The sequence below is a fragment of the Lithobates pipiens genome, unplaced genomic scaffold (assembly GCF_037356315.1).
Source record: "Lithobates pipiens isolate NorthernLeopardFrog02 unplaced genomic scaffold, aLitPip1_a1.2 Scaffold_19, whole genome shotgun sequence".
Classification (NCBI taxonomy): Eukaryota; Metazoa; Chordata; class Amphibia; order Anura; family Ranidae; genus Lithobates; species Lithobates pipiens.
This window is the reverse complement of record NW_027507764.1, coordinates 597,507,583-597,523,361: the sequence shown is the minus strand read 5'-3', so window position 1 is coordinate 597,523,361 and position 15,779 is coordinate 597,507,583. Positions and strand designations below refer to the sequence as shown.

The window sequence follows — 15,779 nt, the reverse complement described above, 5'->3', positions numbered from 1 at the left end:
CAGCTCTTCTCTATATGACCCCACCTCTTCCTATCCATCCCTATACTCTCCAGCTCTTCTCTGTATGACCCCACCTCTTCCTATCCATCCCTATACTCTCCAGCTCTTCTCTATATGACCCCACCTCTTCCTATCCATCCCTATACTCTCCAACTCTTCTCTGTATGACCCCACCTCTTCCTATTCATCCCTCTACTCTCCAACTCTTCTCTGTATGACCCCACCTCTTCCTATCTATCCCTCTACTCTCCACCTCTTCCTATCCATCCCTTCTACGCTCCAACTCTTCTCTATATGACCCCACCTCTTCCTATCCATCCCTATACTCTCCAGCTCTTCTCTATATGACCCCACCTCTTCCTATCCATCCCTCTACTCTCCAACTCTTCTCTGTATGACCCCACCTCTTCCTATCCATCCCTATACTCTCCAGCTCTTCTCTATATGACCCCACCTCTTCCTATCCATCCCTATACTCTCCAGCTCTTCTCTGTATGACCCCACCTCTTCCTATCCATCCCTCTACTCTCCAGCTCTTCTCTGTATGACCCCACCTCTTCCTATCCATCCCTATACTCTCCAGCTCTTCTCTATATGACCCCACCTCTTCCTATCCATCCCTATACTCTCCAGCTCTTCTCTGTATGACCCCACCTCTTCCTATCCATCCCTCTACTCTCCAACTCTTCTCTATATGACCCCACCTCTTCCTATCCATCCCTCTACTCTCCAACTCTTCTCTATATGATCCCACCTCTTCCTATCCATCCCTCTACTCCCTAACTCTTCTCTGTATGACCCCACCTCTTCCTACCCATCCCTCTACTCTACAACTCTTCTCTATATGACCCCACCTCTTCCTATCCATCCCTCTACTCTACAACTCTTCTCTATATGACCCCACCTCTTCCTATCCATCCCTCTACTCCCTAACTCTTCTCTGTATGACCCCACCTCTTCCTACCCATCCCTCTACTCTACAACTCTTCTCTATATGGCCCCACCTCTTCCTATCCATCCCTCTACTCTACAACTCTTCTCTGTATGACCCCACCTCTTCCTTTCCATCCCTCTACTCCCCAACTCTTCTCTGTATGACCCCACCTCTTCCTATCCATCCCTCTACTCTCCAACTCTTCTCTGTATGACCCCACCTCTTCCTATCCATCCCCCTACTCTCCAACTCTTCTCTGTATGACCCCACCTCTTCCTATCCATCCCTCTACTCTCCAACTCTTCTCTGTATGACCCCACCTCTTCCTATCCATCCCCCTACTCCCCAACTCTTCTCTGTATGACCCCACCTCTTCCTATCCATCCCTCTACTCTCAAACTCTTCTTTGTACTGTATGTCTTTACCACTTGCTGTTAATTATTTTAGTCTTCAATTCCTCTCTGTATGACCCAACTCTTCCCATTTTCCCCTCTACTTTCCATCTCTTCTCTGTATGATTTGACATCTTCTTGTCCATTCCTCTACTCTTTAGCTCTTCTCCATGTCTCCATCCCCTTTCTGTCCATTCATGTACTCTCTGTCTCTTTTCTGTATGACTCCACACCTTTCTGTTCATTTCTCTACTCTTCGACTCTTCTCCATATGAGTTCATACCTTTTTGTCCTCGCTCTACTCTCCAATGTTCCACTGTATGATTTCACCTCTTCCTATCCATTGCTCTCTTCTCCATATAGCCCCACTTTTTCCTGTCCACCTTAGTACTCTCCAACCCTTCACCCTATGATTGCCCATTTCTGCTCATCCCTATATTCCCCAACTCTTCTCTGTATGACCCCACCTCTTCCTATCCATCCCTCTACTCTCCAACTCTTCTCTGTATGACCCCACCTCTTCCTATCTATCCCTCTACTCTCCAACTCTTCTCTGTATGACCCCACCTCTTCCTATCCATCCCTCTACTCTCCAACTCTTCTCTGTATGACCCCACCTCTTCCTATCTATCCCTCTACTCCTCAACCTTTCTCTGTATGACCCCACCTCTTCCTATCTATCCCTCTACTCCCCAACTCTTCTCTGTATGACCCCACCTCTTCCTATCTATCCCTCTACTCCCCAACTCTTCTCTGTATGACCCCACCTCTTCCTATCTATCCCTCTACTCCCCAACTCTTCTCTGTATGACCCCACCTCTTCCTATCCATCCCTCTACTCTCCAACTCTTCTCTGTATGACCCCACCTCTTCCTATCTATCCCTCTACTCTCCAACTCTTCTCTGTATGACCCCACCTCTTCCTATCCATCCCTCTACTCTCCAACTCTTCTCTGTATGACCCCACCTCTTCCTATCTATCCCTCTACTCCTCAACCTTTCTCTGTATGACCCCACCTCTTCCTATCTATCCCTCTACTCCCCAACTCTTCTCTGTATGACCCCACCTCTTCCTATCCATCCTTCTACTCCCCAACTCTTCTCTGTATGACCCCACCTCTTCCTATCTATCCCTCTACTCCCCAACTCTTCTCTGTATGACCCCACCTCTTCCTATCCATCCTTCTACTCCCCAACTCTTCTCTGTATGACCCCACCTCTTCCTATCTATCCCTCTACTCCCCAACCTTTCTCTGTATGACCCCACCTCTTCCTATCTATCCCTCTACTCCCCAACCCTTCTCTCTATGGTTTCCTTGCTTCTGATCTAATGCTCTACTCTCTAACTTTTCTCCATACATTCACATCTCTTCCTATCTACTCTTCAAGTCTGAATCTTGGATGTCTGACTATTCTCTGGTGATTTCCTTGTCTTAGGGGCGTCGTATCATTGGAGATTTTGGGGTTCCTATTGCCATTCTTATCATGGTTCTTATGGACTTCAGTATCACTGACACTTACACTCAGGTGAGAGATTTGGCCATGAAAGGTTTTCACGTGACTTCCTTCCTGATCTATCAGATCTCCTTCTCTCACCCGCTGTGCATTTCTCTACCCGCAGAAACTCAGTGTCCCCAGTGGGTTCAAGGTGACCTCTCCGGACAAGCGAGGTTGGGTGATGAACCCTCTGGGATCTGTGGAGCCTTTTCCGGTTTGGATGATGTTCGCGAGCGTCCTTCCTGCGATTCTAGTCTATATTTTAATCTTCATGGAGACGCAGATCACCACGTAAGTTCAGTGAGATGTCACACAAGGATCCTGCCCAGTATTCTGGTGTCTGGATGGTGAAGAGTTTATAGAGTAATGGAATATTTCCAATTTGTTTCTCTTAAAAAGAGATTTCACTGGATAGGTTCTGTAACTTGTGTCTTCTGACAGGTTAATCATTAGTAAAAAGGAAAGGATGCTGGTGAAGGGGTCCGGATTTCACCTGGACTTGCTGCTGATTGTCACCATGGGTGGGATTTGCGCCCTTTTTGGGTTGCCATGGATGGCTGCTACAACTGTGCGCTCGGTCACACATGCCAACGCATTAACCGTTATGAGTAAAGCCGTGGCCCCGGGAGATAAACCGAAAATCCAAGAGGTGAAGGAGCAGAGAGTCACTGGCCTGCTGGTTGCCATAATGGTTGGTGAGTAGCACTTCTCTTATCCTGGGTCAGATTCAGCCATTTATTGAAGGAAGGATCACACACAGTCATTTCTAGTGTTCTTGGATTCTGTTCACATATCACATCTGGGGGATTGGGGGGGTCTTCACTAATTTAGTCTTCTAGATCAGTGGTCTCCGAACTTTCAAAAACAAAGAGCCAGTTTACTGCCCTTCAGACTTTAGGGGGGGCCCGAACTGTGGCCATTAGGATTAGAAAATGTCCTAGCATCAGTGGGAGTAAACAATCCCCCTTGGTGTCTATATCCTACAGATACCTCCTCTGGGGTCAGGACGGGGTGTCTATATCCTACAGATACCTCCTCTGGGGTCAGGACGGGGTGTCTATATCCTACAGATACCTCCTCTAGGGTCAGGATGGTGTGTCAATATCCTACAGATGCCTCCTCTGGGGTAAGGACGGGGTGTCTATATCCTACAGATACCTCCTCTGGGGTCAGGATGGGGTGTCTATATCCTACAGATACCTCCTCTGGGGTCAGGACGGGGTGTCTATATCCTACAGATACCTCCTCTGGGGTCAGGACGGGGTGTCTATATCCTACAGATACCTCCTCTAGGGTCAGGATGGTGTGTCAATATCCTACAGATGCCTCCTCTGGGGTAAGGACGGGGTGTCTATATCCTACAGATACCTCCTCTGGGGTCAGGATGGGGTGTCTATATCCTACAGATACCTCCTCTAGGGTCAGGATGGGGTGTCAATATCCTACAGATGCCTCCTCTGGGTTAAGGACGGGGTGTCTATATCCTACAGATGCCTCCTCTGGGGTCAGGACGGGGTGTCTATATCCTATAGATACCTCCTCTGGGGTCAGGACGGGGTGTCTATATCCTACAGGTACGTCCTCTGGGGTCAGGACGGGGTGTCTATATCCTATAGATACCTCCTCTGGGGTCAGGACGGGGTGTCTGTATCCTACAGATACCTCCTCTGGGGTCAGGACGGGGTGTCTATATCCTACAGAGACCTCCTCTGGGGTAAGGATGGGGTGTCTATATCCTACAGATACGTCCTCTGGGATCAGGACGGGGTGTCTATATCCTACAGATACCTCCTCTGGGGTCAGGACGGGGTGTCTATATCCTACAGATACCTCCTCTGGGGTAAGGACGGGGTGTCTATATCCTATAGATACCTCCTCTGGGGTCAGGATGGGGTGTCTATATCCTACAGATACCTCCTCTGGGGTCAGGACGGGGTGTCTGTATCCTATAGATACCTCCTCTGGGTTAAGGACGGGGTGTCTATATCCTACAGATGCCTCCTCTGGGGTCAGGACGGGGTGTCTATATCCTATAGATACCTCCTCTGGGGTCAGGACGGGGTGTCTATATCCTACAGGTACATCCTCTGGGGTCAGGACGGGGTGTCTATATCCTATAGATACCTCCTCTGGGTTAAGGACGGGGTGTCTATATCCTACAGATGCCTCCTCTGGGGTCAGGACGGGGTGTCTATATCCTATAGATACCTCCTCTGGGGTCAGGACGGGGTGTCTATATCCTACAGGTACGTCCTCTGGGGTCAGGGCGGGGTGTCTATATCCTATAGATACCTCCTCTGGGGTCAGGACGGGGTGTCTGTATCCTACAGATACCTCCTCTGGGGTCAGGACGGGGTGTCTATATCCTACAGAGACCTCTTCTGGGGTAAGGATGGGGTGTCTATATCCTACAGATACGTCCTCTGGGATCAGGACGGGGTGTCTATATCCTACAGATACCTCCTCTGGGGTCAGGACGGGGTGTCTATATCCTACAGATACCTCCTCTGGGGTAAGGACGGAGTGTCTATATCCTATAGATACCTCCTCTGGGGTCAGGATGGGGTGTCTATATCCTACAGATACCTCCTCTGGGGTCAGGATGGGGTGTCTATATCCTACAGATACATCCTCTGGGGTCAGGACGGGGTGTCTATATCCTACAGATACCTGCTCTAGGGTCAGGATGGGGTGTCTATATCCTACAGATGCCTCCTCTGGGGTAAGGACGGGGTGTCTATATCCTACAGATACCTCCTCTGGGGTAAGGACGGGGTGTCTATATCCTATAGATACCTCCTCTGGGGTCAGGACGGGGTGTCTATATCCTACAGGTACGTCCTCTGGGGTCAGGACGGGGTGTCTATATCCTATAGATACCTCCTCTGGGGTCAGGACGGGGTGTCTGTATCCTACAGATACCTCCTCTGGGGTCAGGACGGGGTGTCTATATCCTACAGAGACCTCCTCTGGGGTAAGGACGGGGTGTCTATATCCTACAGATACGTCCTCTGGGATCAAGACGGGGTGTCTATATCCTACAGATACCTCCTCTGGGGTCAGGACGGGGTGTCTATATCCTACAGGTACCTCCTTTGGGGTCAGGACGGGGTGTCTATATCCTACAGATACCTCCTCTGGGCTCAGGACGGGGTGTCTATATCCTACAGGTACCTCCTTTGGGGTTAGGACGGGGTGTCTATATCCTACAGATACCTCCTCTGGGCTCAGGACGGGGTGTCTATATCCTACAGGTATGTCCTCTGGGGTCAGGACAGGGTGTCTATATTCTACAGGTACATCCTCTGGGGTCAGGACAGGGTGTCTATATCCTACAGGTACGTCCTCTGGGATCAGGACGGGGTGTCTATATCCTACAGGTACGTCCTCTGGGGTCAGGACGGGGTGTCTATATCCTACAGATACCTCCTCTGGGGTCAGGACGGGGGGACTATATCCTACAGATACCTCCTCTGGGGTCAGGACAGGGTGTCTATATCCTACAGGTACATCCTCTGGGGTCAGGACAGGGTGTCTATATCCTACAGGTACTTCCTCTGGGATCAGGACGGGGTGTCTATATCCTACAGGTACGTCCTCTGGGGTCAGGACGGGGTGTCTATATCCTACAGGTACGTCCTCTGGGGTCAGGACGGGGTGTCTATATCCTACAGAAATGTCCTCTGGGATCAGGACGGGGTGTCTATATCCTACAGAAATGTCCTCTGGGATCAGGCCGGGGTGTCTATATCCTACAGGTATATCCTCTGGGGTCAGGACGGGGTGTCTATATCCTACAGGTATATCCTCTGGGGTCAGGATGGGGTGTCTATATTCTACAGATACGTCCTCTGGGGTCAGGACGGGGTGTCTATATCCTACAGATACCTCCTCTGGGGTCAGGATGGGGTATCTATATCCTACAGATACCTCCTCTGGGGTCAGGACGGGTGTCTATATCCTACAGATACGTCCTCGGTGGTAAATTCTACTCAATGTGGGTTTGTGGTTCCTCACAGGTCTGTCCATCGTTATCAGTGATGTTCTCCGTCAGATCCCGCTGGCCGTGCTGTTTGGAATCTTCCTGTACATGGGAGTGACCTCTCTAAATGGAATCCAGTTCTATGAGAGAGTACAGTTGCTACTGAAGCCCCCAAAGCATCATCCAGATGTCATTTATGTGAAGAAGGTGGGTACAGAATAATGACATCATACGATGTTTGCAAAGGCCGTTGATCTTACCATCGCCTAACCATCCCGCTGCGGCCCTATTCAGGGGGGAGAGCGCCGCCCTGTGATATGGAAGGAGGAACTACACAAAACACATCTGTGCAGATTAAAGTGCACCTGTCCCACCACACTGGGGGGGCTTCTACTTCTCACAATCCTATTGCCTGGCTGTCTTTGGCTTCATGATTTCTGAGGCCGGACAAACATGGAGCCAATACAAAGCTTTGGAGCTCAGCCAGGTACTTAGCATTTTCTGAAGGAGCTCAGTCATGGCGTCCTCCTGGTTGTAGAACTCCATGATCACCTTACTATAGAGGTCCATTATTCCTATAGATTGCAGGTAGGTGGGCACCCAATCCCGGGAGTTATAACATGGAGAAGATGTTCCTCCAACCCGATCACGCCACTTGCACGGAGTGTACGGAGCCGAGGCAGCCCATTGGTGGAAAGTTCATTATCCTTCCGCCCTTTTTTCTTGGCTGATCAGTCTATATTAATCACTTGATTATCTGTATAGATAATAATGTAATAATTTTATTATCTATATAGATTTATTAGGTCTGCATTGATTATGTTTTTATCTATAAGGGGTTTTAGTTCTGTATTGATCATTTTATATATATATCTATGAGTTTTTGCACCTGTATATACTTCAGGGATGAATTCTGAATTCTGTAAATGATCCCATTATGTGAAGATATTGATTAGAATATCAGTTATTATTTAGAACGTTGTATTGATGATTTGTGACGTTGTTGGTAGTTCAAATCCACGTCATATAAAGCGGTTCTTTAAGGGGATGTGGGTTTGAGGATGGGGGGAGAGTTTGGGGATTTTCCTGTGTTGGTTGTCATGGTTGTCCTCCTCCTCTTCCTCCTCCCAGGTGCGCACCCTCCGGATGCATCTCTTCACCGTGCTGCAGCTCATCTGTCTGGCGGTGCTCTGGGTCGTCATGTCCACAGCGGCGTCTCTGGCCTTTCCCTTCGTCCTGATCCTGACCGTTCCGCTGCGCATCTTCATTCTGCGGAGGATATTCACCGAGCGAGAGCTGAAATGCGTAAGTTCCTCCACCTTCTGCTTCTCTTTTCACACTCAGTTTTTTGGCTTCACCCACCCTATATGGCCCCGCCCATCACTCTGGCTCCACCCACCACTATGACCATCCATCTCTACGGCTTCCTTCACCCTATGTGGCTCCACCCATCTCTGACTCCATCCATCTCTGTGGCTCCACCCACCTCTATGGCTTCCTCTATCCTATGTGGCTCCACCCATCTCTATGGCTTCCTCCATCCTATGTGGCTCCACCCATCTCTATGACTCTATCAATCTCTATGGCTTTACCCATTCCTATGACTCCTTCCATCTCTATAACTCCTTCCATCTCTTTGGTTCCATCCATCTCTATGGCTTCTTCCACCCTATGTGGCGCCACCCATCTCTATGACTCCTTCCATCTCTTTGGTTCCATCCATCTCTATGGCTTCCTCCATCCTATGTGGCTCCACCCATCTCTATGACTCCTTCCATCGCTTTGGTTCCATCAATCTCTATGGCTTCCTCCATCCTATGTGGCTCCACCAATCTGTATGACTCCTTCCATCTCTTTGGTTCCATCCATCTCTATGGCTTCCTCCATCCTATGTGGCTCCACCCATCTCTGTGACTCCTTCCATCTCCATGACTCCTTCCATCTCTATGGTTCCATCCATCTCTATGGCTTCTTCCACCCTATGTGGCTCCAACCATCTCAATGACTCCTTCCATCTCTATGACTCCTTCCATCTCTATGCCTTCTTCCACCCTATGTGGCTCCACCCATCTCTATGACTCCTTCCATCTCTTTGGTTCCATCAATCTCTATGGCTTCCTCCATCCTATGTGGCTCCACCAATCTGTATGACTCCTTCCATCTCTTTGGTTCCATCCATCTCTATGGCTTCCTCCATCCTATGTGGCTCCACCAATCTATATGACTCCTTCCATCTCTATGGTTCCATCCATCTCTATGGCTTCTTCCACCCTATGTGGCTCCAACCATCTCAATGACTCCTTCCATCTCTATGACTCCTTCCATCTCTATGCCTTCTTCCACCCTATGTGGCTCCACCCATCTCTATGACTCCTTCCATCTCTTTGGTTCCATCAATCTCTATGGCTTCCTCCACCCTATGTGGCTCCACCAATCTATATGACTCCTTCCATCTCTTTGGCTCCACCCACCTCTATGGCTTCCTCCATCCTATGTGGCTCCACCCATCTCTGTGACTCCTTCCATCTCCATGACTCCTTCCATCTCTATGGTTCCATCCATCTCTATGGCTTCTTCCACCCTATGTGGCTCCAACCATCTCAATGACTCCTTCCATCTCTATGACTCCTTCCATCTCTATGCCTTCTTCCACCCTATGTGGCTCCACCCATCTCTATGACTCCTTCCATCTCTTTGGTTCCATCCATCTCTATGGCTTCCTCCATCCTATGTGGCTCCACCCATCTCTATGACTCCTTCCATCTCTATGGCTTCCTCCATCCTCTGTGGCCTCACCCATCTCTATGACTCTATCCATCTCTATGGCTTCACCCACCTCTATGGCTTCTTCCACCCTATGTGGCTCCACCCATCTCTATGACTCCTTCCATCTCTTTGGTTCCATCCATCTCTATGGCTTCTTCCACCCTATGTGGCTCCACCCATCTCTATGACTCCTTCCATCTCTATGGTTCCATCCATCTCTATGGCTTCCTCCATCCTATGTGGCTTCACCCATCTCTATGACTCTATCCATCTCTATGGCTTCACCCACCTCTATGGCTTCTTCCACCCTATGTGGCTCCACCCATCTCTATGACTCCTTCCATCTCTTTGGTTCCATCCATCTCTATGGCTTCCTCCATCCTATGTGGCTTCACCCATCTCTATGACTCTATCCATCTCTATGGCTTCTTCCACCCTATGTGGCTCCACCCATCTCTATGACTCCACCCATCTCTATGACTATCCATCTCTATGGCTCCACTCACAGCTATGGCTTCTTCCACCCTATGTGGCTCCACCCATCTCTATGACTCCTTCCATCTCTATGGTTCCATCCATCTCTATGGCTCCACCCCTTTATTCTGTCAGGCTTCTTCCCATGTCTCTCTAACCGAGACTTACTATTGAACTGAGACGAAGAGTTCAGGTTCTGTCATGTGACCAACAGCCAATGGCAAACTTCCATTGCTCTGCGGGTATGGAGCATCATGGGAGTCCAAGGATATGGTAATGATACGGTGACCGCCATATCACCCCGTATAGACTGTACATACGCTGCATAGGAGTAATCCTGACATTCAGGTGAATCTCACAGGTCCATGTGTTTTCATACTCTCATCGGTGAATGTTCGGTGAAAGACACCATCTCTTCTATATGACCCCAGTAAGAGTGTGACCCATCACCTCTTTATAAATGGGCCTCCATGACCCCAGTAAGAGTGTGACCCATCACCTCTTTATAAATGGGCCTCCATGACCCCAGTAAGACTGTGACCCATCACCTCTTTATAAATGGGCCCCTATGACCCCAGTAAGGCTGTGACCCATCACCTCTTTATAAATGGGCCCCTATGACCCCAGTAAGGCTGTGACCCATCACCTCATTATAAATGGGCCCTATGACCCCAGTAAGGCTGTGACCCATCCCCTCTTTATAAATGGGCCCCTATGACCCCAGTAAGACTGTGACCCATCACCTCTTTATAAATGGGCCCCTATGACCCCAGTAAGACTGTGACCCATCACCTCTTTATAAATGGGCCCCTATGACCCCAGTAAGGCTGTGACCCATCACCTCATTATAAATGGGCCCTATGACCCCAGTAAGGCTGTGACCCATCCCCTCTTTATAAATGGGCCCCTATGACCCCAGTAAGGCTGTGACCCATCACCTCATTATAAATGGGCCCCTATGACCCCAGTAAGACTGTGACTCATCACCTCTTTATAAATGGGCCCTATGACCCCAGTAAGACTGTGACTCATCACCTCTTTATAAATGGGCCCCTATGACCCCAGTAAGACTGTGACTCATCACCTCTTTATAAATGGGCCCTATGACCCCAGTAAGACTGTGACTCATCACCTCTTTATAAATGGGCCCCTATGACCCCAGTAAGGCTGTGACCCATCACCTCTTTATAAATGGGCCCCTATGACCCCAGTAAGGCTGTGACCCATCACCTCTTTATAAATGGCCCCTATGACCCCAGTAAGACTGTGACTCATCACCTCTTTATAAATGGGCCCCTATGACCCCAGTAAGACTGTGACCCATCACCTCTTTATAAATGGGCCCCTATGACCCCAGTAAGGCTGTGACCCATCACCTCATTATAAATGGGCCCTATGACCCCAGTAAGGCTGTGACCCATCCCCTCTTTATAAATGGGCCCCTATGACCCCAGTAAGGCTGTGACCCATCACCTCATTATAAATGGGCCCCTATGACCCCAGTAAGACTGTGACTCATCACCTCTTTATAAATGGGCCCTATGACCCCAGTAAGGCTGTGACCCATCACCTCTTTATAAATGGGCCCCTATGACCCCAGTAAGGCTGTGACCCATCACCTCTTTATAAATGGGCCCCTATGACCCCAGTAAGACTGTGACTCATCACCTCTTTATAAATGGGCCCTATGACCCCAGTAAGGCTGTGACCCATCACCTCTTTATAAATGGGCCCTATGACCCCAGTAAGGCTGTGACCCATCACCTCTTTATAAATGGGCCCTATGACCCCAGTAAGACTGTGACTCATCACCTCTTTATAAATGGGCCCTATGACCCCAGTAAGGCTGTGACCCATCACCTCTTTATAAATGGGCCCCTATGACCCCAGTAAGGCTGTGACCCATCACCTCTTTATAAATGGGCCCCTATGACCCCAGTAAGGCTGTGACCCATCACCTCTTTATAAATGGGCCCCTATGACCCCAGTAAGACTGTGATTCATCACCTCTTTATAAATGGGCCCCTATGACCCCAGTAAGACTGTGACCCATCACCTCTTTATAAATGGGCCCTATGACCCCAGTAAGACTGTGATTCATCACCTCTTTATAAATGGGCCCCTATGACCCCAGTAAGAGTGTGACCCATCACTCTTCTTATCTTTGTCTCCCTCCAGTTGGACGCGGACGAGGTGCAGCCGATCTTCGATGAACAGGAGGGTGTCGATGAATACAATGAAATGCCGATGCCGGTGTAATACCAAATCTTTCCTTGTGCCTTGGGCAGAACTTCTGGAGACCCATAAGATTCCCTGTGATCCTCATACCAACCCTGAACCCAGAATTCCCTTCCCCGCAATCTTGCATAGAAGCTGCTGTAGAAGAGGCAGAGCGCACTGCTCAGGGGTGGGGCTTTGCTGTTCAGGGGTGGGACTTCCTAGGGCTCATTATAGATGAAGGACAGACAATATCTGCAGCTGCTCCCGAGGTGCAGATTACAATCATGATAGCCGTGCCAAATCCTAGGACAAGCCGAACCCCCGCCGCCGAGGCAGAGTACGGTGAGGATACTCCTTCTGCCGAAATCTACCAAGACGGAGGACCGGCCACACCCGGTGACCGACAATCACTGTGGTCAGCAGTATATTTATAGAGAGTATTATTATTGGTCAGATCATGTATTATGTGTAATAGTGTTAATATATCAATGAGTAGAAGTGTCAGTGTGATCATTATCCTTGTGTTACTCCCCGCCCTTATATACTGCACACTGGGGGGGGAGGGACCCAACCTCAGATGTGGGGGATGGATATGTTGGTGATCCTGCCATTAACACACTTCCTGTCCTTGGGAGACAACACTCAGTCCTCCACTGTATCTATGGAGGAACAGGGTGGTGATCCTGCCAGTAACACACTTCCTGTCCTCGGGTGACAACGCTCACTCCTCCACTGTATCCATGGAGGAACAGGGAGGTGATCCTGCCAGTATTACACTTCCTGTCCTCGGGTGACAACGCTCACTCCTCCACTGTATCCATGGAGGAACAGGGTGGTGATCCCGCCAGTAACACACTTCCTGTTCTTGGGTGACAACGCTCACTCCTCCACTGTATCCATGGAGGAACAGGGTGGTGATCCTGCCAGTAACACACTTCCTGTCCTCGGGTGACAACGCTCACTCCTCCACTGTATTTATGGAGGAACAGGGTGGTGATCCTGCCAGTATTACACTTCCTGTCCTCGGGTGACAACGCTCACTGCTCCACTGTATCCATGGAGGAACAGGGTGGTGATCCTGCCAGTAACACACTTCCTGTCCTTGGGTGACAACGCTCACTCCTCCACTGTATCCATGGAGGAACAGGGTGGGGATCTGCCAGTATTACACTTCCTGTCCTCGGGTGACAACGCTCACTCCTCCACTGTATCCATGGAGGAACAGGGTGGTGATCCTGCCAGTATTACACTTCCTGTCCTCGGGTGACAACGCTCACTGCTCCACTGTATCCATGGAGGAACAGGGTGGTGATCCTGCCAGTATTACACTTCCTGTCCTCGGGTGACAACGCTCACTCCTCCACTGTATCTATGGAGGAACAGGGTGGTGATCCTGCCAGTATTACACTTCCTGTCCTTGGGTGACAACGCTCACTCCTCCACAGTATTTATGGAGGAACAGGGTGGTGATCCTGACAGTATTACACTTCCTGTCCTCAGGTGACAACGCTCACTCCTCCACTGTATCTATGGAGGAACAGGGTGGTGATCCTGCCAGTATTACACTTCCTGTCCTCAGGTGACAACGCTCACTCCTCCACTGTATCTATGGAGGAACAGGGTGGTGATCCTGCCAGTATTACACTTCCTGTCCTCGGGTGACAACGCTCACTCCTCCACTGTATCCATGGAGGAACAGGGTGGTGATCCTGCCAGTATTACACTTCCTGTCCTCAGGTGACAACGCTCACTGCTCCACTGTAATCATGGAGGAACAGGGTGGTGATCCTGCCAGTAACACACTTCCTGTTCTTGGTTGACAACGCTCACTCCTCCACTGTATCCATGGAGGAACAGGGTGGTGATCCTGCCAGTAACACACTTCCTGTTCTTGGGTGGCAACGCTCACTCCTCCACTGTATCTATGGAGGAATAGGGTGGTGATCCTGCCAGTATTACACTTCCTGTCCTCGGGTGACAACGCTCACTCCTCCACTGTAATCATGGAAGAACAGGGTGGTGATCCTGCCAGTATTACACTTCCTGTCCTCGGGTGACAATGCTCACTGCTCCACTGTATTTATGGAGGAACAGGGTGGTGATCCTGCCAGTAACACACTTCCTGTCCTCGGGTGACAATGCTCACTCCTCCACTGTATCCATGGAGGAACAGGGTGGTGATCCTGCCAGTAACACACTTCCTGTCCTCGGGTGACAACGCTCACTCCTCCACTGTATTTATGGAGGAACAGGGTGGTGATCCTGACAGTATTACACTTCCTGTCCTCGGGTGACAAAGCTCACTCCTCCACTGTATCTATGGAGGAACAGGGTGGTGATCCTGCCAGTAACACACTTCCTGTCCTCGGGTGACAACGCTCACTGCTCCACTGTATCTATGGAGGAACAGGGTGGTGATCCTGCCAGTATTACACTTCCTGTCCTCGGGTGACAACGCTCACTCCTCCACTGTATCCATGGAGGAACAGGGTGGTGATCCTGCCAGTATTACACTTCCTGTCCTCGGGTGACAACGCTCACTCCTCCACTGTATGGAGGAACAGGGTGGTGATCCTGCCAGGATTACACTTCCTGTCCTCGGGTGACAATGCTCACTGCTCCACTGTATCCATGGAGGTACAGGGAGGTGATCCTGCCAGGATTACACTTCCTGTCCTCGGGTGACAATGCTCACTGCTCCACTGTATCCATGGAGGAACAGGGTGGTGATCCTGCCAGTAACACACTTCCTGTCCTTGGGTGAAAACGCTCACTCCTCCACTGTATCCATGGAGGAACAGGGTGGTGATCCTGCCAGTAACACACTTCCTGTCCTCGGGTGACAACGCTCACTCCTGCACTGTTTTTATGGAGGAACAGGGTGGTGATCCTGCCAGTAACACACTTCCTGTTCTTGGGTGGCAACGCTCACTGCTCCACTGTATCCATGGAGGAACAGGGTGGTGATCCTGCCAGTAACACACTTCCTGTCCTCGGGTGACAACAATCACTCCTCCACTGTATCTATGGAGGAACAGGGCGGTGATCCTGCCAGTATTAAACTTCCTGTCCTCAGGTGACAATGCTCACTGCTCCACTGTATTTATGGAGGAACAGGGTGGTGATCCTGCCAGTAACACACTTCCTGTCGTCGGGTGACAACGCTCACTGCTCCACTGTATCCATGGAGGAACAGGGTGGTGATCCTGCCAGTAACACACTTCCTGTCGTCGGGTGACAACGCTCACTGCTCCACTGTATCCATGGAGGAACAGGGTGGGGATGTGCCAGTATTACACTTCCTGTCCTCGGGTGACAATGCTCACTCCTCCACTGTATCCATGGAGGAACAGGGTGGTGATCCTGCCAGTATTACACTTCCTGTCCTCGGGTGACAACACTCACTCCTCCACTGTATCTATGGAGGAACAGGGTGGTGATCCCGCCAGTAACACACTTCCTGTTCTTGGGTGACAACGCTCACTCCTCCACTGTATCCGTGGAGGAACAGGGT

The 15,779-nt window shown here is 50.0% G+C and overlaps 1 protein-coding gene across 4 annotated transcripts in view; it reads left to right on the top strand.

The window, feature by feature from the left end:
* SLC4A2 (solute carrier family 4 member 2) overlaps positions 1-12,763 on the top strand; it is a 120,907-nt gene extending 108,144 nt beyond the window's left edge. For all 4 annotated transcript variants that reach the window (XM_077493683.1, XM_077493684.1, XM_077493685.1 and 1 more), the window contains 6 exons: positions 2,764-2,853; positions 2,948-3,114; positions 3,265-3,518; positions 6,843-7,012; positions 7,937-8,110; positions 12,224-12,763. In XM_077493683.1, coding sequence (XP_077349809.1) covers positions 2,764-2,853; positions 2,948-3,114; positions 3,265-3,518; positions 6,843-7,012; positions 7,937-8,110; positions 12,224-12,304 — 936 coding nt within the window. In that variant the 3' untranslated portion in view covers positions 12,305-12,763. The remainder of the gene's footprint in view (positions 1-2,763; positions 2,854-2,947; positions 3,115-3,264; positions 3,519-6,842; positions 7,013-7,936; positions 8,111-12,223) is intronic.
* Positions 12,764-15,779: the final 3,016 nt, after the last annotated feature.